Source organism: Phocoena phocoena, chromosome 9 (genome assembly GCF_963924675.1).
Source record: "Phocoena phocoena chromosome 9, mPhoPho1.1, whole genome shotgun sequence".
Taxonomy (NCBI): domain Eukaryota; kingdom Metazoa; phylum Chordata; class Mammalia; order Artiodactyla; family Phocoenidae; genus Phocoena; species Phocoena phocoena.
Window position 1 is genome coordinate 100,615,755 of NC_089227.1, and position 22,838 is coordinate 100,638,592.

Genomic DNA, 22,838 nt, shown 5'->3' on the forward strand with positions numbered 1-22,838 from the left:
CACATACCGAGCCGGGTGGGGCTCAGCGTGTGGGGAGGGACAGCGGTTACACCTTTAGCCTCCGTAACCTTTTCTAGAAATAAGTGTTGGCAGTAAGCAAGAGCAGCAGTGACCTGCCCCGTAAGAATCTGGGGAAACAAAAGAAGGAACGAGGTTGCCCTGTCGTCACCTGCAGGGAGACGGAAATAAGAGTTTACTCTAATTTAATAAGAAGAACTTTTTGGAGAAACTCCAAGAGAAGAGAATAGTGGGAAAACGGTCATCCAAGGGCACAGAGCAGGGAGCTACAAACACCCTTCCACACACGGTCTACGGGAAGGGTGGCCGGGCTTCGGCCCCGTTCCGGATCGTCCTTGCAATCCCCCTGCAGCTGTTGGACTGGTTCCCTGTGTCGCCCAGCTGGTAGAGTGCTGGTGTACGTATGCTGGTCCACACACGTGCCCATTATCTGTGCCACGGAGGTGAGAAAACCTTAGCTCTGGGTAGTTTTTATGAACCAAGAAATAGATCTGTTCTTGGTGTGCTGAAAATAGTGGGGTGTTTTTTTTAGCCTACAAAGCTAATCACCCATCCTGAGACTTGGTGACTTGCCAAGAAGTATGACCACACGGGCGATGTCTCCTGGCAGCTGGTCCCAACCTTTCTGGAGACCTCCCTCAAGTCCACTGTCCTGATGTTGGGAGGGCTTTGTCAGTTCTTCTGCCCACCCAGCATCTGTCAAATCTTCGCTATGCTTGGTCTCTAGAATGGGAGAGGGGCTCAAAAACTCACTTTCCCAGCCCCCCAGGGGCTGTGATGGCAAGCCCCCATGGGACCTAGACTGATGGGTGGACGTCCTGGGCCAGAGTCAGCACCCACTGCACCGAAGTAGGTGCAAAGCAGGATCCCCTGGTTTCCGGAGAAGGGTGGCTGTCTTCGTCTGCTTGGGCTGCCATAACACAACACCACAGATTGCGTGGAGTAAACAACAGAAATTTATTTTCCCACTTCCCCGAGGCTGGGAAGTCCAAGATCAAGGTACCAACATGGTCAAGTGCTGCTGAGAGAAATCTCTTCTCTTCCTCTTGTTATAAGGCCACCAATCCTATGGGATTAGGTTTCCCTGCTCTGACCTCATTTAACCTTAATTATCTCCTAAAAGCCTTATCTTCAAATACAGTTACATTAAAGGTTAGAGCTTCAACATATGAATTTGGAGCGGGGTGGGGGTGGGGGACACAATTCAGTCCATAGCAGTGCAAAAGTCCTGCTGGCATGTCCAGGGCCTGGCATGGGGTCACGGTGTCCACGTCCAGCGCTGTGTGGGAGTCCAGTGTCCTCGCTCTGGACTTTGGACACTTCTTGGGAATACCCAGCCTGGTTCTGTGCATCCTGGGGATTCTGTGAGCTACTCAATACCCTTTAATACATTGCGGGGGGTCCACTTAAACAAGCTAGAACTCATTTCTAGGCCTGTGGCTAGGAGCTCCAACTGACACCAGGCCCAATAGGACCCCCTTCCATGGAGTCCAAGGCTGACTTCCCAGTGGGATTTTTCAGTTCTCATTCACCAGATCTGAGCGCGGGCTGGCACGCCCCCCGCCCCTCCCCCACCCCTTTCTGTTTAAGAACTTGTGTCCTCTCTCTTTTCCGTATCAGCCTCGTGAATCTGAAAGGGCTGCCTATTGCCCTCTGCCTTCGCAGCTCAGAGCTCCGAGCCTGCCAGGTGACCAGCGGTTTCTCAGTCACAGCGGATTCCTGCTCTCTCCCTCAACAACTAGTCCCGGAGGCCCTGTTAAGCATAAGGCCCTGAAACTCGGGAAATGCAGGGTATGCAGGGAAGTGCCTGAAATGTCGCCCCTGCCCACCGTTGCCCAGAGACCACGTGTATCTTCTGAGGAGCTGAGCAATGCAAGCAGAGTCAGTGCCAGACGGCAAAGCTCCCCAGCCTGGAGAGAACCCTGTAGCCCGTCCCCAGGCTCGGCCCGGCCCAGCTCCTTGCACGAGCTGCCACGTTGGGCGGGAAGATGCACTGCTCAGGCCTCCTGCTGGAGAGCACACCCCTCGCTCCCCTCCGCCCCGAGGCCGTGCTCCCAGCCACAGCCATGGCCACGACTGATGTGGAGCGAGGGCAGGCTGATCCTGCGGGAGGGGACGTGGTGCTTGAAGCAGCAATGCCCGTCTACCTGGCCGGAGCCGCCTCTGAAATGGGCAGCTGTCTGGGGCTCTCACTACCCATCCTCCCGTCCCCTCGGTCCCCAGTGTCAGAGCTGCGTCCAGCCCAGGGCTCTCCCTGCCCGCCCCTGCTTCCTCCCTTTATCCTTCCTGGGAGGTCACACTCAATGCTGAATTCCACCCTGACATCTGCCCCTCACAGCACACCAAGGCTCCACTTCCTACCCGGGTTCTGTTATTGTTCAAGCCTGTCTGAGTTAGGCTTTCTGTCGCTTGTAGCCCACGAGTGCCCTAAGTAGGAGATTCTGCCTAATAGACCGACACCATGGGCCTTCCGGAGTGGGTCGATGGCGCTGGCTGAGTCTGGTCTGCAGAAACTAAAGCTTTGTGTGTGTGTGTCCTTTCTGCTATTTGCGGAAAACAACTTTCTTAAAATAGATAACTCAGAACAGACCTTGACACCCTGAAGTCACACATTCAGAGCGTCTGCTTTTAAAACAAAGTTCTGTCAAGCTCTAGGAGATGTGCACTGGTGAGAAAGGTCCAGGAACCCAGTCTAGAGGGGGACAAAGGTGACAGAGACCGGCAGAGAAGGGCAGAGGGAGATAGAGGGGGCCCTGGCATTGTCTCTCCTGGTGAGGCAGGGCTTGTGGACCCAGGGCTCACCCCCCAGCCACCTGTGATTCCAGGGCACCTGTAGTGGACAGTCCCCCATGTGGACAGGGCCCCCCTGAAGCCACCAGTGCCCATTCAGTCCACAGCTGAGCCCAGCCCTGAAGCACAGAGGTGTTAACACCCCCAGGGGTGATCTTCAGCCAGCCTGGACCCACCTGGTAACCTTGGTAGTGCACTTATGCGGTCCCTCCCTCTTCCTCCTCCCTCCCTGCTTGCGGGGGTCACCTTCCGAATTAAAAGCCTGCCTCCAAGTCTTGGTCCCTGTTTTCCAGAGTAAGAGAAGTGGTATCTGGTTTTTATTGTTCTCGGCATGGGATCCAATCATTAAAGGAACACAACTGGAAACATACCACACCAGGCACGTGAACTGGGTGGAGAACGAACAGCCTACAGAGCATCTGGAAGATGCCCAGGTCGTTAAAGTGTTCGGGCAGGGGTGGCAGCCTAGGCGGGCATGTGTCCCTGTGTGCCCACAGGATGGGGCCCTCACCACCTCCGGGTCCGCCCATTCCCAGTCCCCTTCCCGGGCTTCCTGCGCCCCCCGCCCCGTCCCTGCTGGGAGCAGTATGGAGCCCTAGACGCTGCCCTGTCCCACCTCACACCCAAGCAGCCCCCCCTCCTGCAGAGCTGCCATCTCTCGGATTGGCCCGCTCCCCTCTCCACGGCTCAGAAATGCCCCCTTCCTGCCCCCTCCGCCCTCTCATCTCTTTCAGGATCTGCTTTCCATTTAGAACTGAGCTCCAACCGAAGAAAGGGCCGGCACCAGAGGCCAGCGGAGAGACGCTGTGTGACCATGTGGCTGGGGGTGACCTCGGACCTGTTTCCGTCCGGGGACCCAGGGTGACCGCCAGCTCCCGCAGGAGCGGTGCTGCCACCATGCTGCACGCTCCAAGTCCCGCTGGCTGCTGGCACCGCGACCATAGCGGGGCATCCAGAACCTTCTGCCCTGGAGGCCTGGGCACAGCAGGGTGGGCGTCTCTAAGCTCCAAGTACAAGTGGAGTTTGTCTGGGGTGGACAGATGTGGAGCATTCACCACCACGGGCCGGTGCCCCCTCACACATCTATAAGCGATGGTGTTTCCTTTCAATTGCTCTCGTAGATGTTGTCTGGCCCAACCTTTCCCCTGTGGCTCCTGTCCCCCTGGTCTCCACGGCAACCCTGTACAAACACCACACATACCTCAGCTCTGAATTCTTCCCCTCCTCTGCCAACCAGCCCTGTGCCCTTCAAGGCCCAGCTCACAGGCCACCTCCTCCTTGCAGCCTCCCTTGACTACTCCTTCCCCGCTGTTGTCCTCACAGAATTCCTCCAGCGCTGGCTGGAGCACTTGGTGGGGAGCTGGCTGCTGTGTCCTGCATGTTAATATTACCTACGTTGCAAAATCCTGCTGACACATCTCCTACGGTTAGGCCTAGTGCCTGGAGCACAGCAAGCTTTTAATACCTATTTTTATTAGTTGGTTATCTCTTGTATCCCCCAGATTCCGATATAACCAATGTGGACTCAGATCTGACCAAGACAGCAGAGAAAAGATGTCTCCCCCTCACTTCGCTGCCGTTCAATACTCTGGTTTCCCTGGCGCCCTTCCTCCTGTGGAGCTAAGTTCAGGGACGTTAGCTGGTCATACCGCAACCTTGATCGGTCCCTCCTTGTAAGCTGGCCTTGGGGAAAGAGCGAAAAGTTTGAAAACACGATGCTGAGCGAAAGAAGGCAGTCACTGAGGCCACATAGAGAATGGTTCCCTGAAATGACAAGAACAGGCAAATCCACGGAGACAGAAAAGAGATTTGTGGTTGCTCAGGACTGTGGGAGTGGGTGATGGCTAAGGGGTACAGGGTTTCTTCGTGGGGTGATGAAAATGTTCTAAAATGGATTGCGGTGCTAGAGGCGTGACTGTGAATATAGACAGTCCCTGCCTTACGATGGTTTGATTGACGATTTTTTGACGTTATGATGGTGTGAAAGCGATACGAATTCAGCAGAAACTGTACTTCAGAGTTTGAATTTTGCTCTTTTCCTGGGCAGTGATATGCGGTGCGATCCTCTGTGGTGAGGCAGGGCTGCAGCCGCAGCTGCCAGGCAGCCCCGGGATCACCAGGGGAACCGTGACAGACAGACAGCCGCGCTGGACCCAGAAGGCCACGCTGCTTTTCACCTTCAGTACAGTGTCCAGTAAATTACACAAGCTAGTCAACACTTTATCATAAGATAGGCTTTGTGCTAGAGGGCTTTGCCCACCTGTAGGCTCATGTGAGCGCTCTGAGGGCATTTAAGGTGGGCTGGGCTAAGCTGCGATGTGCGGTAAGTTAGGGGTATTAAATGCATTTCGACTTTTGTTATTTTCAACTTAAGGTGTGTTTATGGAAGAGTCACATACTAAAAGCCATTGAATCGTACACTTTAAATGAATGAGTTATATGGTACATGAATTATATCTCAAATTATATACGTGTGTGTGTGTGTGTGTGTGTGTGTATATACATACACACACACACACACACATACACACATATACATTTTTTTTAGAGTGGAAACTTTGGGCATCAGGCCCGGTGGGACACATGAAGGGGAGGCCAGGTGGGGCTGAGTGGCCTGAGGTCTCAGGGGGACACTGAGATGAAGGATGTAACCAGAGGGGACATGGGATCTCGTTGGTGTACAGTCACATTCCATGGAACAGAGTAGAAATATTCAAATCTCCCGAGTTCCTCAAGTTCCTTGAACCTGAGTTCAAGGAACCCGAGTTGGAGGACAAAGGATGTGGAATCCAGAGCAGGGTGCATTTCCTAGGGCCCTTCATTTATTTCTTCCACAAATGGTTTGCGGGAGGGTCTCAGGGCTGAAGACGTGGAGGCCTTGCAGGCAAGTGGGGGGGCACAGAGGAGGGCACTGGTGACGAGGACACCTTACAGTAAACCCTCTTACAGGAGCACCATAGGTGGCCTGGAGGAACGCAAAGGGTGGAGGAGGGGGCAGGAGACGTCCCAAGGGGGGTGGAGTGACTCAGGCAGAATCATCTGGGTGCTGCCCACACCCCCGAGCATGCAGACGGGGGCAGGGCAGTGGAGGCGGCCAGCAGCATGGGTTAAAGTACAGTGGAGGACGCGGGTGAGGGCTGAGCCAGCCAACTCTGGGTTGTGGAGTTTTCCAGCAGCCCTCGGCTTCCATCGCCTTCGGGAAAATCACAGGAAGCCGTGATGGCAGCTACCGTTGTGAAGATGCCATCAGGCTGCAGTGTGCTTGCGCGGTGGGCAGGTGGGCAGCCTCCGGCGCCTGCCCTTGACATTGGCGGTACTGCCCGGGGGCACTTCAGCTCATGGTGTTTTGGGGACTGTGGTGTTTCCAGTAAAAATCAAGAGACAGAATCCCTGCCCCTACCTCCTTTGTTGGGGGGCACCGCGCAGATCTGTGGGGCAACACGTGTGGAAGTATTTTAGTAGCCCAAGGAGCTATCACAGGACAGGGAGGGGCATCTCTGCTGTGATACCCAGAAACACTCATGGATCAAGGAGAGGGGTGGGCTCCGAATCAATGCATGGTGTCCTCACGCCCACATGTTTGCCCCTATTCTAGCACCAAGGTTATCTATCCCGTAGCTCAGTTCTGAAACCACCACACAACGAAGATCAAAAGGCTTTGATCACAGTGTGTGGTGAGATGTCGGGGAACACCCTCTTTTAGAGAGTGTACACTGTACAACCTCCATGGAGGGCAATTCCGCCAAAGCTGTCACAATAGGAATACAGGTACTCTTGGACCTGACGATTTTACTCCTAGGAGTTTATATCACAGATACATTACACACATGCACACAAAACTACGTACAGCAGTATTTGTTGCAACATTTTTTTTTAACAGCAAAGGATGGAGAGCAGCTCCATCGATGGAGGACTGACTCAGTACACAGTGGAGCAACGTACAGCCACAAAAAGGAACAGGGCACCTCCCGATGTGCCACCAGGAAGTGAAGCCAAGGGGTTCAAAACCAAGTTGTAGAACAGGAGGATGGTATGATACAAAAACATAAAAAGCTTGTCAGTGCATAGACTGTCTCTGAACTATTGCCTCTGCACAGAGAAACTGGGAGGCTGTGGTCCAGCGGGGAAGAATGCTCACTTTTTACCATTACCTTTTTTATACTTTTTGAATGTTTAAACATGCACGCACGAGCATTACCTATTCAACTGCGTATGTATTTAAACAAAACAATATTATTCTAGGGATTGAAGTGGATCTGGGAACTCCCGGTATATTTAGCCACTTAGTGTTCTGCAAATTATCTGAGCCCCAGGTGCCTCATTTGCAAAACAGGTGCAATGATGCTGCACCCACTTGAAAGCAGGAGGCTGGGATGAGGGCCTTTCAGATTCCTTCTGCTCTGAGATCTATAATCCCCTGTGGACGTAGCACAAAGACTGTGTATGCTGGCCAGGGGCACCCCGCGACTGTCCTTCGCGTGAGTCCTCTCAGAGCAAAGCTAAATGCTGCTCCCTACATGTGGCTTGCGGGGCCTGAAAGACCTGCGCTGGGCGGGGCTGCAAAGGTGGTAGGACTGTTTGAAAATTCCTCTTTCTTCTGCTCCACCTTGACCAGTCTTTTCCTCCCCAGACACCAGGGCTCCTTTCCTGCCCTGGGCATCACACCTGCCTAGGACAAGCATCTATTCCCAGTCACTTGTAGCCTCTCCCTGCTGGCGGCCCCGGGGGAGGTAGAATTCGTCCATTCTCCTGAAACCAGCAAGGTTCTGGTGGGGAGGGACAGACGCTCTCGGGGTTCTGTGCCGGCGAGGGTGGGGGACGGAGAGCGGGCACCTCGGGTCCCCCGTCAGCCAGCAGCTCAACACCAGTCCCGGCTCAGGGGCTGTCACATCATCCGGCACTCTCTTATTCTGGACGTGCTGCTAACACACACCCAACCCGATTAGATACACACGGGCTGCAGGTTCTGATAACAGGACATTCCTCACTTCCCCAAATGCCTTTGAACCCTCTAACCAGCTCCCACTTCTCAGTCTCTAACAGCCCTGGCCTTCTCCCCCCCCCCCCCCCGCCAGGTCTCAGCCTCCAGAAATGGGGAAACTGAGGTCTGCAGACGGGAAAGACTTTCGCCCTCCACCCAGGGAGCTGGAGAAATTCTCTGCTGGAGTCACCAGCCCCGTCTCCTTCCCTAAGCTCCTGCCGGGGCAGGGGCACCGCAGCAACGCTCTGGGTCTCCGGAGGCTGGTGTCAGCTCAGAGTCAGTGTACACTCATCTCTGAAGAGTCTAATTATTACCTTTTTGCCAACGCATTCACCCTGGTAAAGGCCACAGGCAGCTTCGGGGAAGGCTGGGAGAAAGGTTAGTAGTGGACAGTTTTGACAGTATCCTGGGGTCCTTTCTCGAGGCGACCCACCCTCCCCTTCGTTCAAGGGGCTCTGGGTTTGTAAACTGGCTCAAACCTCGGGATTAACTGAGGGGCCATGATGCTCTGATTCGAGTTAGGCTTTGGTTCACTTGAACTGGAACTCGTCATTGATTTTCAAGTAAGAATTGAGGCCTCCATCTACCTCACCTCCAGGACCGCCGTGATCAACCAGCCATCGGTCCGCCGGAGTCGGCCTGTTCACACTGCTGCTTTGACACTGCTGTCCCTCACGGTAACCACGCCCGTCTCGTCTCTGGGGATTAAGTGTCGCCACACGGCCCTGCCGCCCAGGATCCAGCGATCCCCACTGCGTTCAGGATTCCCAGAGCAGTGGCTGCGGTTCCCACTGTCATCTCTGACCTCGGATGAGAGCGGCCACAGAGCTGATCAAGGAGCCTCCCTCACAAACTGCCTGTCACCGTCTTGGTGAAAGGGGTGTCCTCTGGACCATCCCAGGTGTGTGTGTGTGTGTGTGTTTGTGTGTGTGTGTGTATGTGTGTGTGTGTGTGTGAGAGAGAGAGAGAGAGAGAGAGAGAGAGAGAGGGAGAGAGGGAGAGAGGGAGCGAGCGCAGGACTTACATGGGAATCTAGGCCAACTTTCCAATCTCCCTAAGCCTTTGGAGACCTTCCTCTATAGGGTCCATGTTTCAGCCAACCCAACCAAATAAAACTGTTGGCCTTTCTGGCCCCAGAGCCCTTTTTTTTTTTTTTGCGGTACGTGGGACTCTCACTGCTGTGGCCTCTCCCGTCGCGGAGCACAGGCTCCGGAGGCGCAGGCTCAGCGGCCATGGCTCACGGGCCCAGCCGCTCCGCGGCACGTGGGATCTTCCCGGACCAGGGCACGAACCCACGTCCCCTGCATCGGCAGGCGGACTGTCAACCACTGCGCCACCAGGAAAGCCCCCAGAGCCCTTCTTAATCCTCTTGGCAAGCCCAGGAGGGTCTCCACAGCGAGTCAGCTCTGCCCTGCTCCTGCAGACACTGCACCCGAGGAAGAGGTGACCCCCCGTGGGCTGTGCTGTTCGGAGTCCCTGGCCCAGGAAAACCCTCCAGACCCCTCAGGTGGCAGGGCTGGCCCTCACTCACTCGTGAAGAAGGCCAGGCATGTCTCCAAGGCCCGCTGCCTCCTCCTGGAAGCCCTCCCGGCTTCTCTACCATCTCTTCTAAGAACCTGGTGCCCTCAGACCACCTCCCCGGCCCAGTATCCAGACACACTTCCTAACCCCAAGTCACTACCCCTCACTCATCACCACTGCTCTGTGTGACAAGCTAACTCCTGCTCAGGTGCTGGTGCTGATTTGCGCAGGCTGAAGAGGCACAGAGCCCCCTGGGAGGGACGACGTAACAGAGGATGATGCCAGGACCCGAAGCTTGCACCTTGAGAAAATCAGACGAGGGCCCTTGGGGATGCTTGCAGATCCCCTCGGGGGGCCGACACCCAGCAGCACCTCAGAGGAGGCCCCTAGACCCTCAGCACCTCTTCATCACACAGCAGGGGAGGCATGAGGCCCTCTCCGTTGCGGGCGCACACGCAGCCCCGGGAGGGCCCGGCAGCAGTGGGGCCGCTCATTTCACCCCACGTGAAGCGAGCGCGTGAGTCTGGTCCAGCATGAGAAGGACGGGGCCCATCACTGCCCATCTAGGCGGACAGAGACCAGGCCCACGGCAGATGGATGCGTAAGCGAACGTGGCAGCTACGTAACGATGGGATATTATTCAGTCTTAAAAAGGAGGGACGTTCCGACACGTGCTACACCAGTCACGAGCGTACAAATACGGTACGATCCGCTTATATGAGCTTATAGAACAGTCAAATTCGCAGAGACAGAGCGTAGAACAGTGGGAGCTGGGGGAGGGGGAACGGGGAGCTGTTGTTTAACTGGGGACGGAGTCTCAGCTTTGCAAGATGAGAAAATTCTGGAGGTGGATGGTGGCGACGGCTGCACGACGACATGAATGTGTTTAATGTCACTGAACCAGACACTTAAAGATGGTTAAAACGGCACATTGTATGTTATGTATGTTTTATGACAATAAGAAAAATGAAAAAAAAAAAAAAAGGAGTGGGTATATATCACTGACTGCCATCGTGTGTGGCTCCCGGGCAGTGAGAGTTCCACTGGAGCAGAGGGGAGGTCTCCCTAGGAACGGCCACATCCAAGGCTCCCTAATGCCCCTGCCTGCCCTTGGCCGGTGCACAGGGGGCCACTTCCTGCACTATTGGTCCCGACCACTCCACGTTTCAAGCTAATTTCTCATTCTCACCCACATCTGTGTTCTAATCCAGCCAGAATTTCGCAGCCAGGACCTCAGAGAGTCTCAGTAAATCTCCCTTCCTGTGTTTAAAAACTCGCCCTCAGCTGGAACACCCCTGGCGATAACAACCGACACTGCTGAGTGCTGTGTGGGGGGCAGGGTGCTCTGGGTGTCACCCTGAGTCTTCACAGCCACCTGCGAGGATGGCCGCCCCACTAGGTGACAGAGTGGAGCTGGCTTCGGCCCCGCCCTGTCCACACCAGGTACCTCTCCCAGAGCAGTCCCCTCCAAAGCCTGTGCTTGGTACAGGTACACTAATGCAAAGGTATTCGTGTGCCGTGCGCGCTCGACATCATGGGGGCTCTCCCCAGTTTTCAAACATTTTGAGATGTTCTTTTACTACTTTCATGATTTTAAAAACGCAAGAAAATGCTTTACAAAGAAATGCACATATTTTCTTGGGGCGAAATATTGCTTTTCCCATGGAGTTGAGTCCCGTGTTCCTGTGGGATGAGAACAAGGAAGTCCGTCTTCACTAGGACAGTCCTTCAAGTATCCGCAGACTGTTCCCACCCGTCCCAAGTTCACTCCTGCCCACGCCAACATTTCCAGTTCTTTCAACTCTTTCTCATAGGACAGGATTTCGAGTTCTCATACCACCCTACTAATTAAGTCCTTGACCTTGAAAAATATTTACAATCCCAGAGAAGAATTAAGATTTAAGATTAAGGAACTGAATAAAGCCCAAGTGAAATGACTTTATAATTAAAGATTAAATTCTGCAGTTCAGCCTATAAAGGAGAAGACAGATGAGGTGAGAGCAGGGGAGATGCCAGCGTCCCAGGAGCCTGGAGGATGCCAGTGGGGTGGACTTGACACCCACCCCAGCCCTTTCTGCTCTTAGGTGGGCGGTGAAAGAGACCCCAAGAGCTACATCGCTGTACCTTGAAATCTGTCTGGGGACCCGCAGCTGAGCGGACAGACCCTCCCCAACTTTGATTTTCTTTGATTTTTCTTCCCAGGGATGAAGAGGATCTATTTTTAGTGGTGTAAGTGAGGAGTTGCTATAGCGACAGCTGGTGGTTACAAACCAGGTCCTGCCACAGTTCCCAGTCATAAATAAACCCCAAACGCTGAGCCCCAGGAAGAAAGCAGCCTTAGAGAACAGAACCCCTCCCCAGTCCACTGGGTCCCCACCTGCCCTGTCTTCACCGTGTGCGATTAACAGGCTGAGCCTGAGTCCTCGCTAGTGGGGAAGCAGGTCAGGACATGGGGCCCTGGGCACTACCCTTCAGAGAGGATCCTGGGGGCCTCCTGTGGATGCTACATCTCAATTACCAGGTGAGAAAAACACCTGCATTTGTGCAGAGCTGGATGATGGGCAGAGAAGGCTGGTTGTGCAGCTTGAGGCACTGGGTTAGGAGCACGGGGAAGGGAAACGAAGCCACGGCTCCTGCTTACAGACTAGCCCGGGAAGCGGGGCACACGCATTGGCTAACGCTGTCGTATCCACCAAGGCTGCGCACATGCCTGCCCTTCTACCGCAGACCTAGTGCGTGTCTAACAGAAACGCATGAAGATTTACAAGAACGTTCACAGCAGCTCCGGGAACTGTCAGAGCCCCAGACTGGAGACCCGCCAGTGCCTGCCCGCAGGTGGGCGATGGAGGAGGCGTGGTCCATGCAGAGGACAGCAACAACCCAGCCGTGAAGTGAATGAACTTCAGCCACAGCATGGGCTGGGTTGCATCTCATAACGTTCGGGTGAAAGAAGCCAGACAGAGATACATTTCGTACGGACCCATCATACAAAGTTCAAAAGCAGACAACGCTTATCTTGCGGGGGGAGTGACTGAGGGGACCTGGGAGAGGCTTCTGGGGTGCTGGTGATGTTCTGTCTCTTAATCTGCACGTTCTACTCGAGTATGTTCAAATTGTGCAAATTTACCTCCTACGATTTGTACATGTTTCTGTAAGCTTCTGCTGTAGCAACATTTACACGAACAAGGTTTTACAGTACTGCATCGTTAGTCAAGAATCAACAAGGTGGTGTCAAAGGTGCTTGATGCTGGAGGAATTCGAGGTAGATCTGTGTGTGGTGAGCACTGACCCTCTGGCAGGAGTGGACCCGCCCGTGTGGCTGCAGTGAGTCCAGAGGCAGAAGCACCCGGATGGGGGCATCAGGACGGGTGGGTTCCAAGTGCTCTACCCCTGCCACCGGGGCCCTGCTGGGGGTGACCCTGGAGAAGGGAGGCTGGACCCTGCTGTAGCGGGAGACCCCTGAGAAGGGAGACCCTGGAAGGGCTGCGGAGGGGAGGGTAATCCCCCCAGGCTCAGCGTACCCCAGGGTGACTCATCCCCGTGTGCCGGCCGGAAGGCACAGCGCTCTCTCTCTCTCTCTTTGGTGCCATCTGGGCACCTCCTCAGGGTCATGGCCAGAGCTGCTCAGAGGCCGCCTCTAGGCTGGGCCACTTCCGTTGTCCCTTTCGATCAGCTCTCACTATTCTGTGACCAGCTGTGTCACCCAGGAATGAGAAGCAGGGAGGACAGAGGGGACTTCTGACTCAGCCTCCCCGAGTCATGGCCAGCGGGGGCAGCAGCGCGTGGGGACAGAGAAGAACGGCAGAGAAGGGGATACTCTGATGTCACTGCAGGAGAGGAGGGGTGCGTAGCGGTCCACCCCACGCACCTTCAGCAGCAGGAGGGCCCGTGACACGAGGCCCGCGCTGCTTGAAGGTGGCTGAGATGCTAGACGCCCACCTCTTCTTGGGCAGGTTGCCATGGTAACCACCACGTCTCCTGGCCTCTCTGGGTCTCAGCTGCTCACCACCGCATTTTACTCTACCTGCCTTAATAGGATTATTGAACATGAACTGTGAGGAAGCCACGCAAGGGACATCATCACGGATAGCTCACAGTGATGTCCCAAGCACCCAGGCCAGGGCCCAGGCACTCCCCGCTTGGCCCGGCTCTCCCCCCCAGACGCCTCTCAGGTCTGGTTCTCCAGGCCAGCGACCCGGGCCCACACCTGGCTGGCACCGGGAGACACCTGCCCGCCAGACATTAGGCTCAGAGCCACAGGGCTGCCCACAGGCGAGTGGTGGGCTGCCTCGGGTCTCAACACGCCTGCAGCCTTGGGGAGGCTGGGGGAGGCTGCAGCTGAGGCCCTGGAGGGCTCTGCTCTCGAAGGACAAGCTCCCCTCTGTGAAGCCTCCAGCTCACCAGTTCCCTCCCCGAACCCCCTCCTGACAGGATGCTCCCCGCTCACACCCCCAGGAGCCCCAGGTCTCGGCTCACCCTCCAGCCTGGCATTCTAGGTCTTCTAAAATCTGGTCCCATCTTCTCTTTCTAGACTTTTCCTTGACTGCCCCGCCCCCACGTCTCCACCAATCCGGCCTCACCCCTGGGTCCAGAGCAGACACCACCCCAACTCGCGTGGGAGCCCCAGAGCATTCAGCCCTAGCGCCCGTCCTGGGGGCCCCTCTCCAGGTAGGTGTCCCTCACCACAAGCCTACACGCAAGCCACTGAGGCACCTCCTATGTCTTCACATCATTCTCAGCACCAGCCGGGCGCACGTGAAATAAATACATGTATCGGACGGGCTAACCTGAGGGAGTCTGGCTTATCCAAGGATGCACACCAGAGACAACTTCATAAAAAGGAACGTCAAGGCCCAGGTGGCCCGGGGGGATCATTTAAAAATGTACAGAAATAGCGAGTCACTATTCTGTGTACCAGGAATTAACACAGTATTGTAGGCAATTATACTTCAAAACCAAACAAACAAACACGCTCACAGAAAAAGAGATCAGAGTTTTGGCTACCAGAAGTGGGGTTGGGGAGTGAGAGGGGGGAATTGGATGAAGGTGGTCGAAAGGTACACACTTCCAGTTATAAGATAAATAAGTGCTAGGGATGTGATGTACACCCTGATACATACAATTACCACTGCTGGATGTTACACATGAAAGTTGTTAAGTGAGTGATCCTAAGAGTTTTTAATCACAAGGGAAAATTTTTTTCCTTTTTCTTTTATTTTGTATCTATATCAGATGATGGGTGTTCATTAAACTTACTGTGGTAATTTCCTGACGTCTAGGAGTCAAATCATTATGCTGTCCATCTTGAACTTATAAAGTGCTGTATGTCAATTGTACCTCAATAAAACTGGAAGAAAAAAAGTCTACGATTAACTGTAACCTATTTTTTTAAAAGCCCTGTTGGTACAGAGTCCAGATTTCACAGTCTACTCCCAAGCTCTACACAGTGGCCCCAAAGATGGGTGTGAAGTTCTCCTTTGCACCTTCAGCTGAAATAACACATCCACCGCTCTCTGCAGTGGGATCGTCTCAAACTAAGTCATATTTTAAAATCCACAGACAAGGACAGGGCAATCCGAAGAAATGACCTATTTGTATAAGGCATCCACAGACCTAATATTTTTTAGTCTAAATTTAGAATATCAGAGTTTCCTTAAAGAGCGTCTGCTTGCAGTATAGTGAGCACACAGCTCTAGGGAATATGGAGCTGGACAAAGGTCAGTGGGATGACCTCAGAAACAGGGCCCTCATCTCGGTCTGGGCAGCCCTCACCCGCCTGTGCCTCGGTATCTTTGGTCTGAAGGAGCCACACCTACACACGGGAGAAGCTCACAGATCACTTGCTCAGTCCTCAAGTAATTACCGAGTGCCTGGTATGGATCCAGCTGCATGTTAGGCTATATCAGTTGGGGTTAAGTTTGTCCTTATTTAACAGAAAAATCCAAAATAACAGTGGCTTAAGCAAGAAAGAGGTTTATTCTTCTATCACACAAAAGATGTCTGAAAGACAGGCAGTCCAGAGCTACTATGGCAGCTGTACAATGTTAACCCAGGCTCCTGTCTTTATTCTCCACTAACTTCATTCTGTGTCTTCCATCCTCAGTGGTCACCTTCTGATCCAAGATGGCTGCTAGGGCTCCAACCATCACATCTACATTCAAGGCAGGGGAAAGGTAAAAGGAATGAAGGGGGATTCACTTCTCCCCCTTTTAAGAGTCTTTCCCGTAAGTGTAAACAACATTCCCACATAGAGCTCACTGAAGAACTTTGTCACATGCCGTATTAAGCCATGTGCATTGCCACAAAATGAAACTGAGGTCCTGTTATTGAGGAACATGGGGAAAAGGAACAAGAGTAACAAGAGATCTGTCACGGAACTTCCCTGGAGGTCCAGTGGCTAAGACTCCGGGCTCCCAATGCAGAGGGCCTGGATTCAATCCCTGGTCAGGGAAGTAGATCTCGTGTGCCGCAACTAAGAGTTCGCGTGCCGCAACTAAAGATCCCACGTGCCATAACGAAGATCCTGCTGCAACTAAGACCTGGCCAAATAACTAAATAAATTTAAAAAAAGAGAGAGAGAGAGAGAGAGAGAGAGAGAGAGATCTGTCACAAGCAGAGAGAAGAATGAGACAGTCTCCATGCCTGAGGAGTTTAATGAGACAGCCCAGCCAGATTAATTAGGCTCTGTGTTGAGTTACTGTTTTATTCAAACATAAGTGAGACTGAGGCAGGTCTTGGAGAGCCCAGGAAAGATTCTCTAGAGAACATCTCCAGGGCAGTGGACCTAGAGGAGGAGGTGGCAGGAAAAGTAGAGTTCGTGTGATTCGCTTTATCTTCTGAAGACAACCGTGGACCCAGAAGGGCCCTTCTCAGCCACGTGACCCAGAGAAGCCTGGAATGAGGGCAAACTCCTCAAGGGCCGCTGTTAGCTGGGCGCTTGGCGCTCCCAGGAAGCAGAGGTGGATTAGGGGCTGCCGCAACTGCACGGCAGAAGCTCCAGAAGAGATCCACTGTGCGCTGTTTGGGAGAAAATCTGCTTTTCTAGGGTGGAACCGTTCCCTTCCCTGTGCTGCCGACAGACCGGCCACTCATCAGGCAGATCCTGCAAACGTGGACCTGCCTCCAGTGACGGCCACACTGATCTCAGCAGGGGCGGTCAGCTGGGGAGTGATGGCCATCACCTTCCCCGAATGTCTGTGAGGGATGCTGAGCTGCGTGGTACCCACTGAGGATGACCTTCCAGGTGCCAGAGACACCCCTGAATCCCCCCGGGCTCTGGGAACCCCTTTACGTCCCTCCATGTGCCAGGCCGGGCCTGCCCCGGACCTTTGCACACAGCTTCTCCCGTCTGGACCCCTTCTGCTCCCCTCTCCTCCCCTCGCCTCCCCGCTGGGTGCCGATCTCACTTTCTAGAGCCTGCTCTTGTCTGGAGCAGCCTTCCTGCACAACGAAATCCATCCTTCTGACAACATCTCGATTTATTCTTTAATATTTCATCATACATTAACTACTATTTATGCGTATTTGTTCTGCATCTATACAGCTCACCACTGTCCCCTGCAGCTAGACCCACACCCCAAGGTAGGAGCTTAATAGATGTGTTCAGTGAATACGTTAACAGAGAGAGCCATGGAGATGGAGCAGCAGGTGGGAACCACAAGAACCGTGATGTTCACGGCGGATGCCGAGGCGGGTGCAGAACCAGGGAGAAAAGACAGACAGGACAGGGCTGAGGGGCCAGACCCGGGGAAGTCAGGACAGTGAGCGGAGCTCTGCTCCAAGGAAACCCTGACGTGGAGCGACCCGAGCGCCTCCCGAGGGCCCACAGGTGATGCCGTATCCCCAACGGGCCCTTATGTTGGTCTGGCCACACCTTCCCATCACCTTATTTATCCAGAAATTAAGCCACAATTAGGCAACTCCCAGACTCCATGTAAAAGTGGCTTAAAGCATCCCCGGCCACGTGTGTTTTCAGAACCCACTCCTCACACGTCCACCGGCCACACTAAGAGCAGGCACGTGGTTGGTTCGTGGAATAGGGCTGATGACCAATGGGGTGAAGGCGGCCCCCACGGGCTGGTGTGCGGTCACTCACAGGCATTTTCGGAGGCCTGGAGATGGGATGGAGGACCTGAAGGAGACCCGTCGGGCACGGACAGCCCTTTACCTTGCTCCTCAGATGCCTGAGCTGCTGGGCACGTCAGGCCCAGGAGTCCAGGGCGTCTGGATTTGGGGACACCAGCCCCTCCTCCCTTCTGTGCTGGAGACTGGGCTCTCAAGGCAGGCAGATTGCTACCCAGTGGAGTTGAAAACACTTAGAAGTTAAAGCCAACTGCCACGACATGCAAGTAACATAAATGTCCATCAACAGAGGACTGGATAAAGACGACGTGGCACACACACACACACACACACACACACACACACACACACACACACACTGGAATATTACTCAGACATTAAAAAGAATGAAATAATGCCATTTGCGTCAACGTGAGTGGACCCAGAGATGATCGAACTAAGTGAAGTAAGTCAGAGCAAGAAAGACAATATCATATGATACCGCTTAATGTGGAATCTAAAAAAGGGTACAAATGAATTTATCTATAAAACAAAGAGAGGCACAGATGTAGAAAAACACGGTTACACGGGGGTGGGGGGGAGGGATAAACTGGGAGATTGGGACTGACATACACACACTACTGTATATACAGTAGATAACTAATAAGGACCTACTGTACAGCACAGGGAACTCTACTCAATACTCTGTAATGACCTATGTGGGAAAAGAATCTAAAAAGAGTGGATACATGTATACGTATAACTGATTCACTTTGCTGTACACCTGTAACTAACACACACTGTAAGTCAACTCTATTCCAATTAAAAAAAAAAAAAGTTACAGAAGTGAGAACCAAGGGAGTAGCATCTTGTATCGACTGCGTGTTCTCATTTTCTGTAGTCTTGACGTTCTGGCACGTGCGGCCTCGCTGACTGGGGAGAGCCCGCCACTGCCAGGGTGAGCCGGTGCTTACAGGGAGTGGCCTTTCATCTGCAAACAAACCAGTCCGCAGCCCATACTGGGGAGCACCCTGTCAGCTGGTTCTTACAGAGTCCAGGAGGTACTATCCCCCTGCCTGACGATCCCAGGGGCAGGTACTAGACAACTAGAGACCCCAGCGCCTGCTGAAATTCAAACTAGCCCATCCTACACCTGCTTACTCTGACTGACCTTGACTTTCCCATGGAGACCACAGTAAAGGTTCCTGGGAGAGGATGAATCCGGAAGTGCTTAACTGAGACTTTCCCGGGAAGCCCCTTGCCTGCTCTCCCCTCGCTCCTTCTGTCCCTGACGGATCCTGGGGCTTCCCTGCGGGGCTGCCGTGCCCGCGCCCTCTTGGGAACTGGGAGTAACCAGCTGCCTGTTGTGTGGCGTCCTCTCCTGATCTGTCGGCCTCACCTCACCTGAATAACAATAAAACCTACATTTAAAGATACACCTCCCACTAATATGTATAAAATGGATAACTACTAAGAACCTGCTGTATAAAAAAAAAAATACAATTAAATTAAAAAAAATACACCTCCCCATCATCTATACCAGGCCTTCTCTTTTTCTTTCTTTGCTCTGTACTGGCAGACACGAAACGGCTTCCCAATATACATACACAGTGAATTATTTGTCAACAGAATTGCTGCAAGGAAAAGCACGCATTTGACTCTAACAGAGAATTTCTCAGAAACCCTTGCAGAAGCGCACACATATCTGAATGATCTCCCAAGGCCTCCCCTCTCCTGAGTACCAAGCACAGAGGGAGACAAGCAGCCCCCAGGCCTGAGGATTCAGCAGTCAGGGTCTCGTCCTCTGCTTCTCTCGGCCTCGGGTCCCCAGCAGAGCTGAACGTTTCTAGGAGGAAAGGTCTTGGCTTTGGTATTCGGATTACAGACGTGAAAGCCACAGGAAGGCTGAATGCAGGCTAGGCTGAGCCCCACCAGTTTGATCACTTATTTGCTGTGCATTTGTGAAATCACGAGTATTAGCTGATTTTCGTTACCTCTCTCAGCAAAGCATTTTAGTTATATCTGCGTCACCAAAACTCTCCCTGAATCTGCCTTGAGCCACGTCCACCTCTTCATCTCAGCAGCGCCCTCGGCCCTGGAGCCCCAGGTGCGTGCCGTGCCTCCACCCTGGGCTCACTGCAGGCCCACCCACACTACAGCACGTGGCTCCGGGGTGCCAATCACCCTGGACTCCACAGGTCTGACTGGGGGTCTCCCTGGGAGGGGACACGCTCCCTCCTGGGGGTTACACCCCGGACCACTGCCACGATCAGGAGTCACCTGCAGAGGCCAGCAGTGCCAGGGCCACGGGCCGCAGCAGTACCAGAAGCATCGTGGCGCTCGGGTTCTCCAGAGGATTTGGACCGTGCGCATTTTCCTTCTCAATCATTAAAGACAAATTATGACCTGAGAACAGAATGCACCTTCTCCTTAAATGCCCCAGGTTCTCAATCTGGTCTGGATGCCGGAAGCCCCAGCTGATGCCTTCTTGGGTGCCGAGGTCCCTGAGCCCTTAGGCCCACCCTGGTCCAGGTCCCGCTGGGAGGGTCTGGGTGACGAGCGGCAGTGACAACCTCAGCCAGGCTTTCCGGCCCCGAGGCATCTCCATTACTTTCCAGGGTCACTATGCGAGGTAAACCCCCTCTCACCAATCTTCTTTCTCCCTTATTTCTCTAACATTCCACCAGGCTCTGCGATCGTGTCCTACCGTCTTCAGACACGTTCAGACATCCTCAGTCCTGGAATCACAGACACACCATGTCCGGGGTCAACCTCTCTGTCCAGAACCGGGATCCCCCCAGGGAAAGCAGCTCCCCAAACCACACTTCCTGCTGGCAGCTCGCAAGCACTCACTTCAGTCACCGTTTCCACCACCATCGGGCCACCTTGTGGCGAGAACGGTCCTCGTCTGTCCTGCTGGGGGCAGGACGGGGAGAAGGGACACGAGAGCGACAGCCCGGCTGCCTGCCTGCCAAGTGGTGACCGGCTGACTCGCCGGTGATCCAGGGCGTCCTCCGGGAGAGGATGAATCCGGAAGTGCTTAACTGAGACTTTCCCGGGAAGCCCCTGCCTGGGCCCCTCCTTCCACCTGTCATCTACCCGGGGCTGGTCCAGGACCCGCCACGCAGCGTTTGGTGGCGGCCACACAGAGGAAAACAGGGCAGAGGAATGATGAGCTCCTCGAACTCGGCTGAGGATGGGATGGACGGGGGGTGGGGAGCCAGGCCTCATTTGATTTCTAGCCCAGATGACCGCTCCTCCTAGGAGCACCGGTGAACGCTCTGCTCTGACCCCAAGTGCTTCTGCCTCTAACGCTATGGACTCTGAAATCCCCACTCCTTGCAAACGAGGTGCTGCCTCTCCAGAGTTTTCTGTGTGGGCACAGAGAGAATGGGAGCCGGGGTTGGCGGCTCTGGGTAGGCACGGGGCCTGCGGAGGGGGTGGGGCACGGACTCCAGTCCCAGCGCTGCCCTCACGATGCTGTAGCCCTGGGCAAGTCTCCAGCCCCCAGAGCCCAGCAGTGCTCTTCTCGAGACCCCCAGGGGCTTCATCTCACGCCCTGTGCCCACAAGACGGTGAGTAAACCAGCCTCTGTGCCTGTCCTCCCGCTGAGTGTTTTGCTCTGCTTCCTGGCCAGACACACTGGCCCCTTGGCGCTCCTGGACCGCCCCAGGTGTCTCCCTCCGCAGGGCCTGAGCCTCCCATCTGTCTGGAAGGACCTACCACAGAGGTCTGCACGGCCCACCCCTCCTGTCACTCAAGCCCTCCGCCCAGCCGGCCAACCTCTCCTCCTGCCTCTTCCTCACTGGGCTCACCACCGCCCGGCGTCGCAAACGAAAACCCGCTTGGCTGTCGAACAAGCCAGACACAGAGGAGGAATACCGGGTGATTCCACTCGTACGAGGAACCTGGAGCAGTTGGTCCACAGAGGCAGGAAGTTGGGGGGGGGGCGTGGCTGGGGGGCAGACAGAACGGACAGTTGTTGTTCAACGGGTGCAGGGGTTCGGCTGGGGATGCTGGACGATTCTGGAGACGCAGGTGGTGACGGCTGCTCTGCAGCGTTAATGTACTTCACGCCAGTCAACTGTACACTTAAAAATAAGATGGTAAATCTTACGTTCTGTCTATTTCACCACAATTTAGAAAACCACCTCAGTGGTTTGCCCTGGGAGGGCGGACTGGTGTCTGTGCCCCCAGGGCTGGCACAGAGCAGCTCAGACACTGGTGGGACTGGCAGAGTGTTTCTCATTGCTGAGTCTGAAGATGGGTACCATTACTCCATTCTCCCTATTCCTCCGTATGCTTGAAATTTTCCATCATAAAAAGCTAAATACATATATTCAAACGAGTGACTGAATGAATACTGGGATCTCTCAAGTCCACCCCGATCTGGACACCAGGAGCCAGGCAGGCAGGTGGGCATCTAGAAGCAGCACGGAGACCATGAGGGGCCGGGCAGGGAGCACAGGACCCCGGGGGAGGGGGGGACACAGTGGGGGAGGCAGGATGGACAACAGCCTTGCCCGCTGCTTAAGGCAAAGAATGATCCACGCTTGCCCCAGTGGCACAGCCAGCCGAGGGCTCCGCTGGCATTAACAGGGGACAACAGACTGGGACAGGCAGTGCTGGGGTGACGAGTGACTCTGGGCAGGAGGAACTCTGGGGTTTTGTTCCAGAAGTGGTTGTGCATTCATCCCTAGGATGAGGCTCCACGCAAAGCAAGATTCGCCAGAGGCTCTGCTCTCCAGTGTCACCTGGACCCCGGCAGCTTGGGGAGAGAGTGCCACCGTCCTGACACACCCGCTGGCTTCCCGGCTCTAGCACCGGCCCTCAGAAGGGATCTCTTAAGACTCCAGGTAACTTTTGTTTAATTACTCGCCTCTAACTGCAAAGGGCAGAAAAGCTGCTATGGTCAATTCTGTTATCTGATTAGCAAAATCCTTTCCTAATCTTCCTTTTACATTTTTATTACTATTGCCACGCGCTCTTTGTTCACATAATCTGGACCTCTGTTGACCAAAGAGGCTGAAAGGAAAGGCGTAAGTCCAGATCGTCACTGGTCTACCCCACGGCGCACGTTCACCTGCGGTGGGACGTGCTTTTCTTAGCTTTGGATGGGGAGCTGGGCGGGCGCTAAGCTCTGGGGCTGAAAGGGACAAGCTCTTCGTGAATCAGAACTTTCCAGGGCATTTTATCACAAGGCTTGAAGTGTTCAAGGTTCCAGCCAGAGCCACTACTTCCAAACAAAAATGCCAGCCGCAAGCAAACATAAGTGGGCTCAGTAATTGCCAATCTGCCAGGCCTTGATTCCCTCTCGTGGAGGTTCTGGCTGCTCAAGTGGCTACAGGGACAGCTGTGTGTGTGTGTGTGTGTGTGTGTGTGTGTGTGTGTGTGCGCATGCGTGCGTGCACGTGTGTGAGGAATGGCTCCACCTTGAACTGGAGCAGAGGATACAGGGAGTGGTTCC

At 54.3% G+C, this 22,838-nt stretch overlaps 1 protein-coding gene across 9 annotated transcripts in view; it reads right to left on the reverse strand.

Annotated features, from left to right (window-relative positions):
- The window catches only part of PRKAG2 (protein kinase AMP-activated non-catalytic subunit gamma 2), a 279,228-nt gene that overhangs the window by 138,256 nt on the left and 118,134 nt on the right, over positions 1 to 22,838 (reverse strand). For 2 of the 9 annotated variants that reach the window (XM_065884008.1, XM_065884006.1), the window contains exon 4: positions 9,599 to 9,604. The exons of the other annotated variants lie outside the window; for them this stretch is intronic. In XM_065884008.1, coding sequence (XP_065740080.1) covers positions 9,599 to 9,604 — 6 coding nt within the window. The remainder of the gene's footprint in view (positions 1 to 9,598; positions 9,605 to 22,838) is intronic. 9 annotated transcript variants of the gene reach the window in all.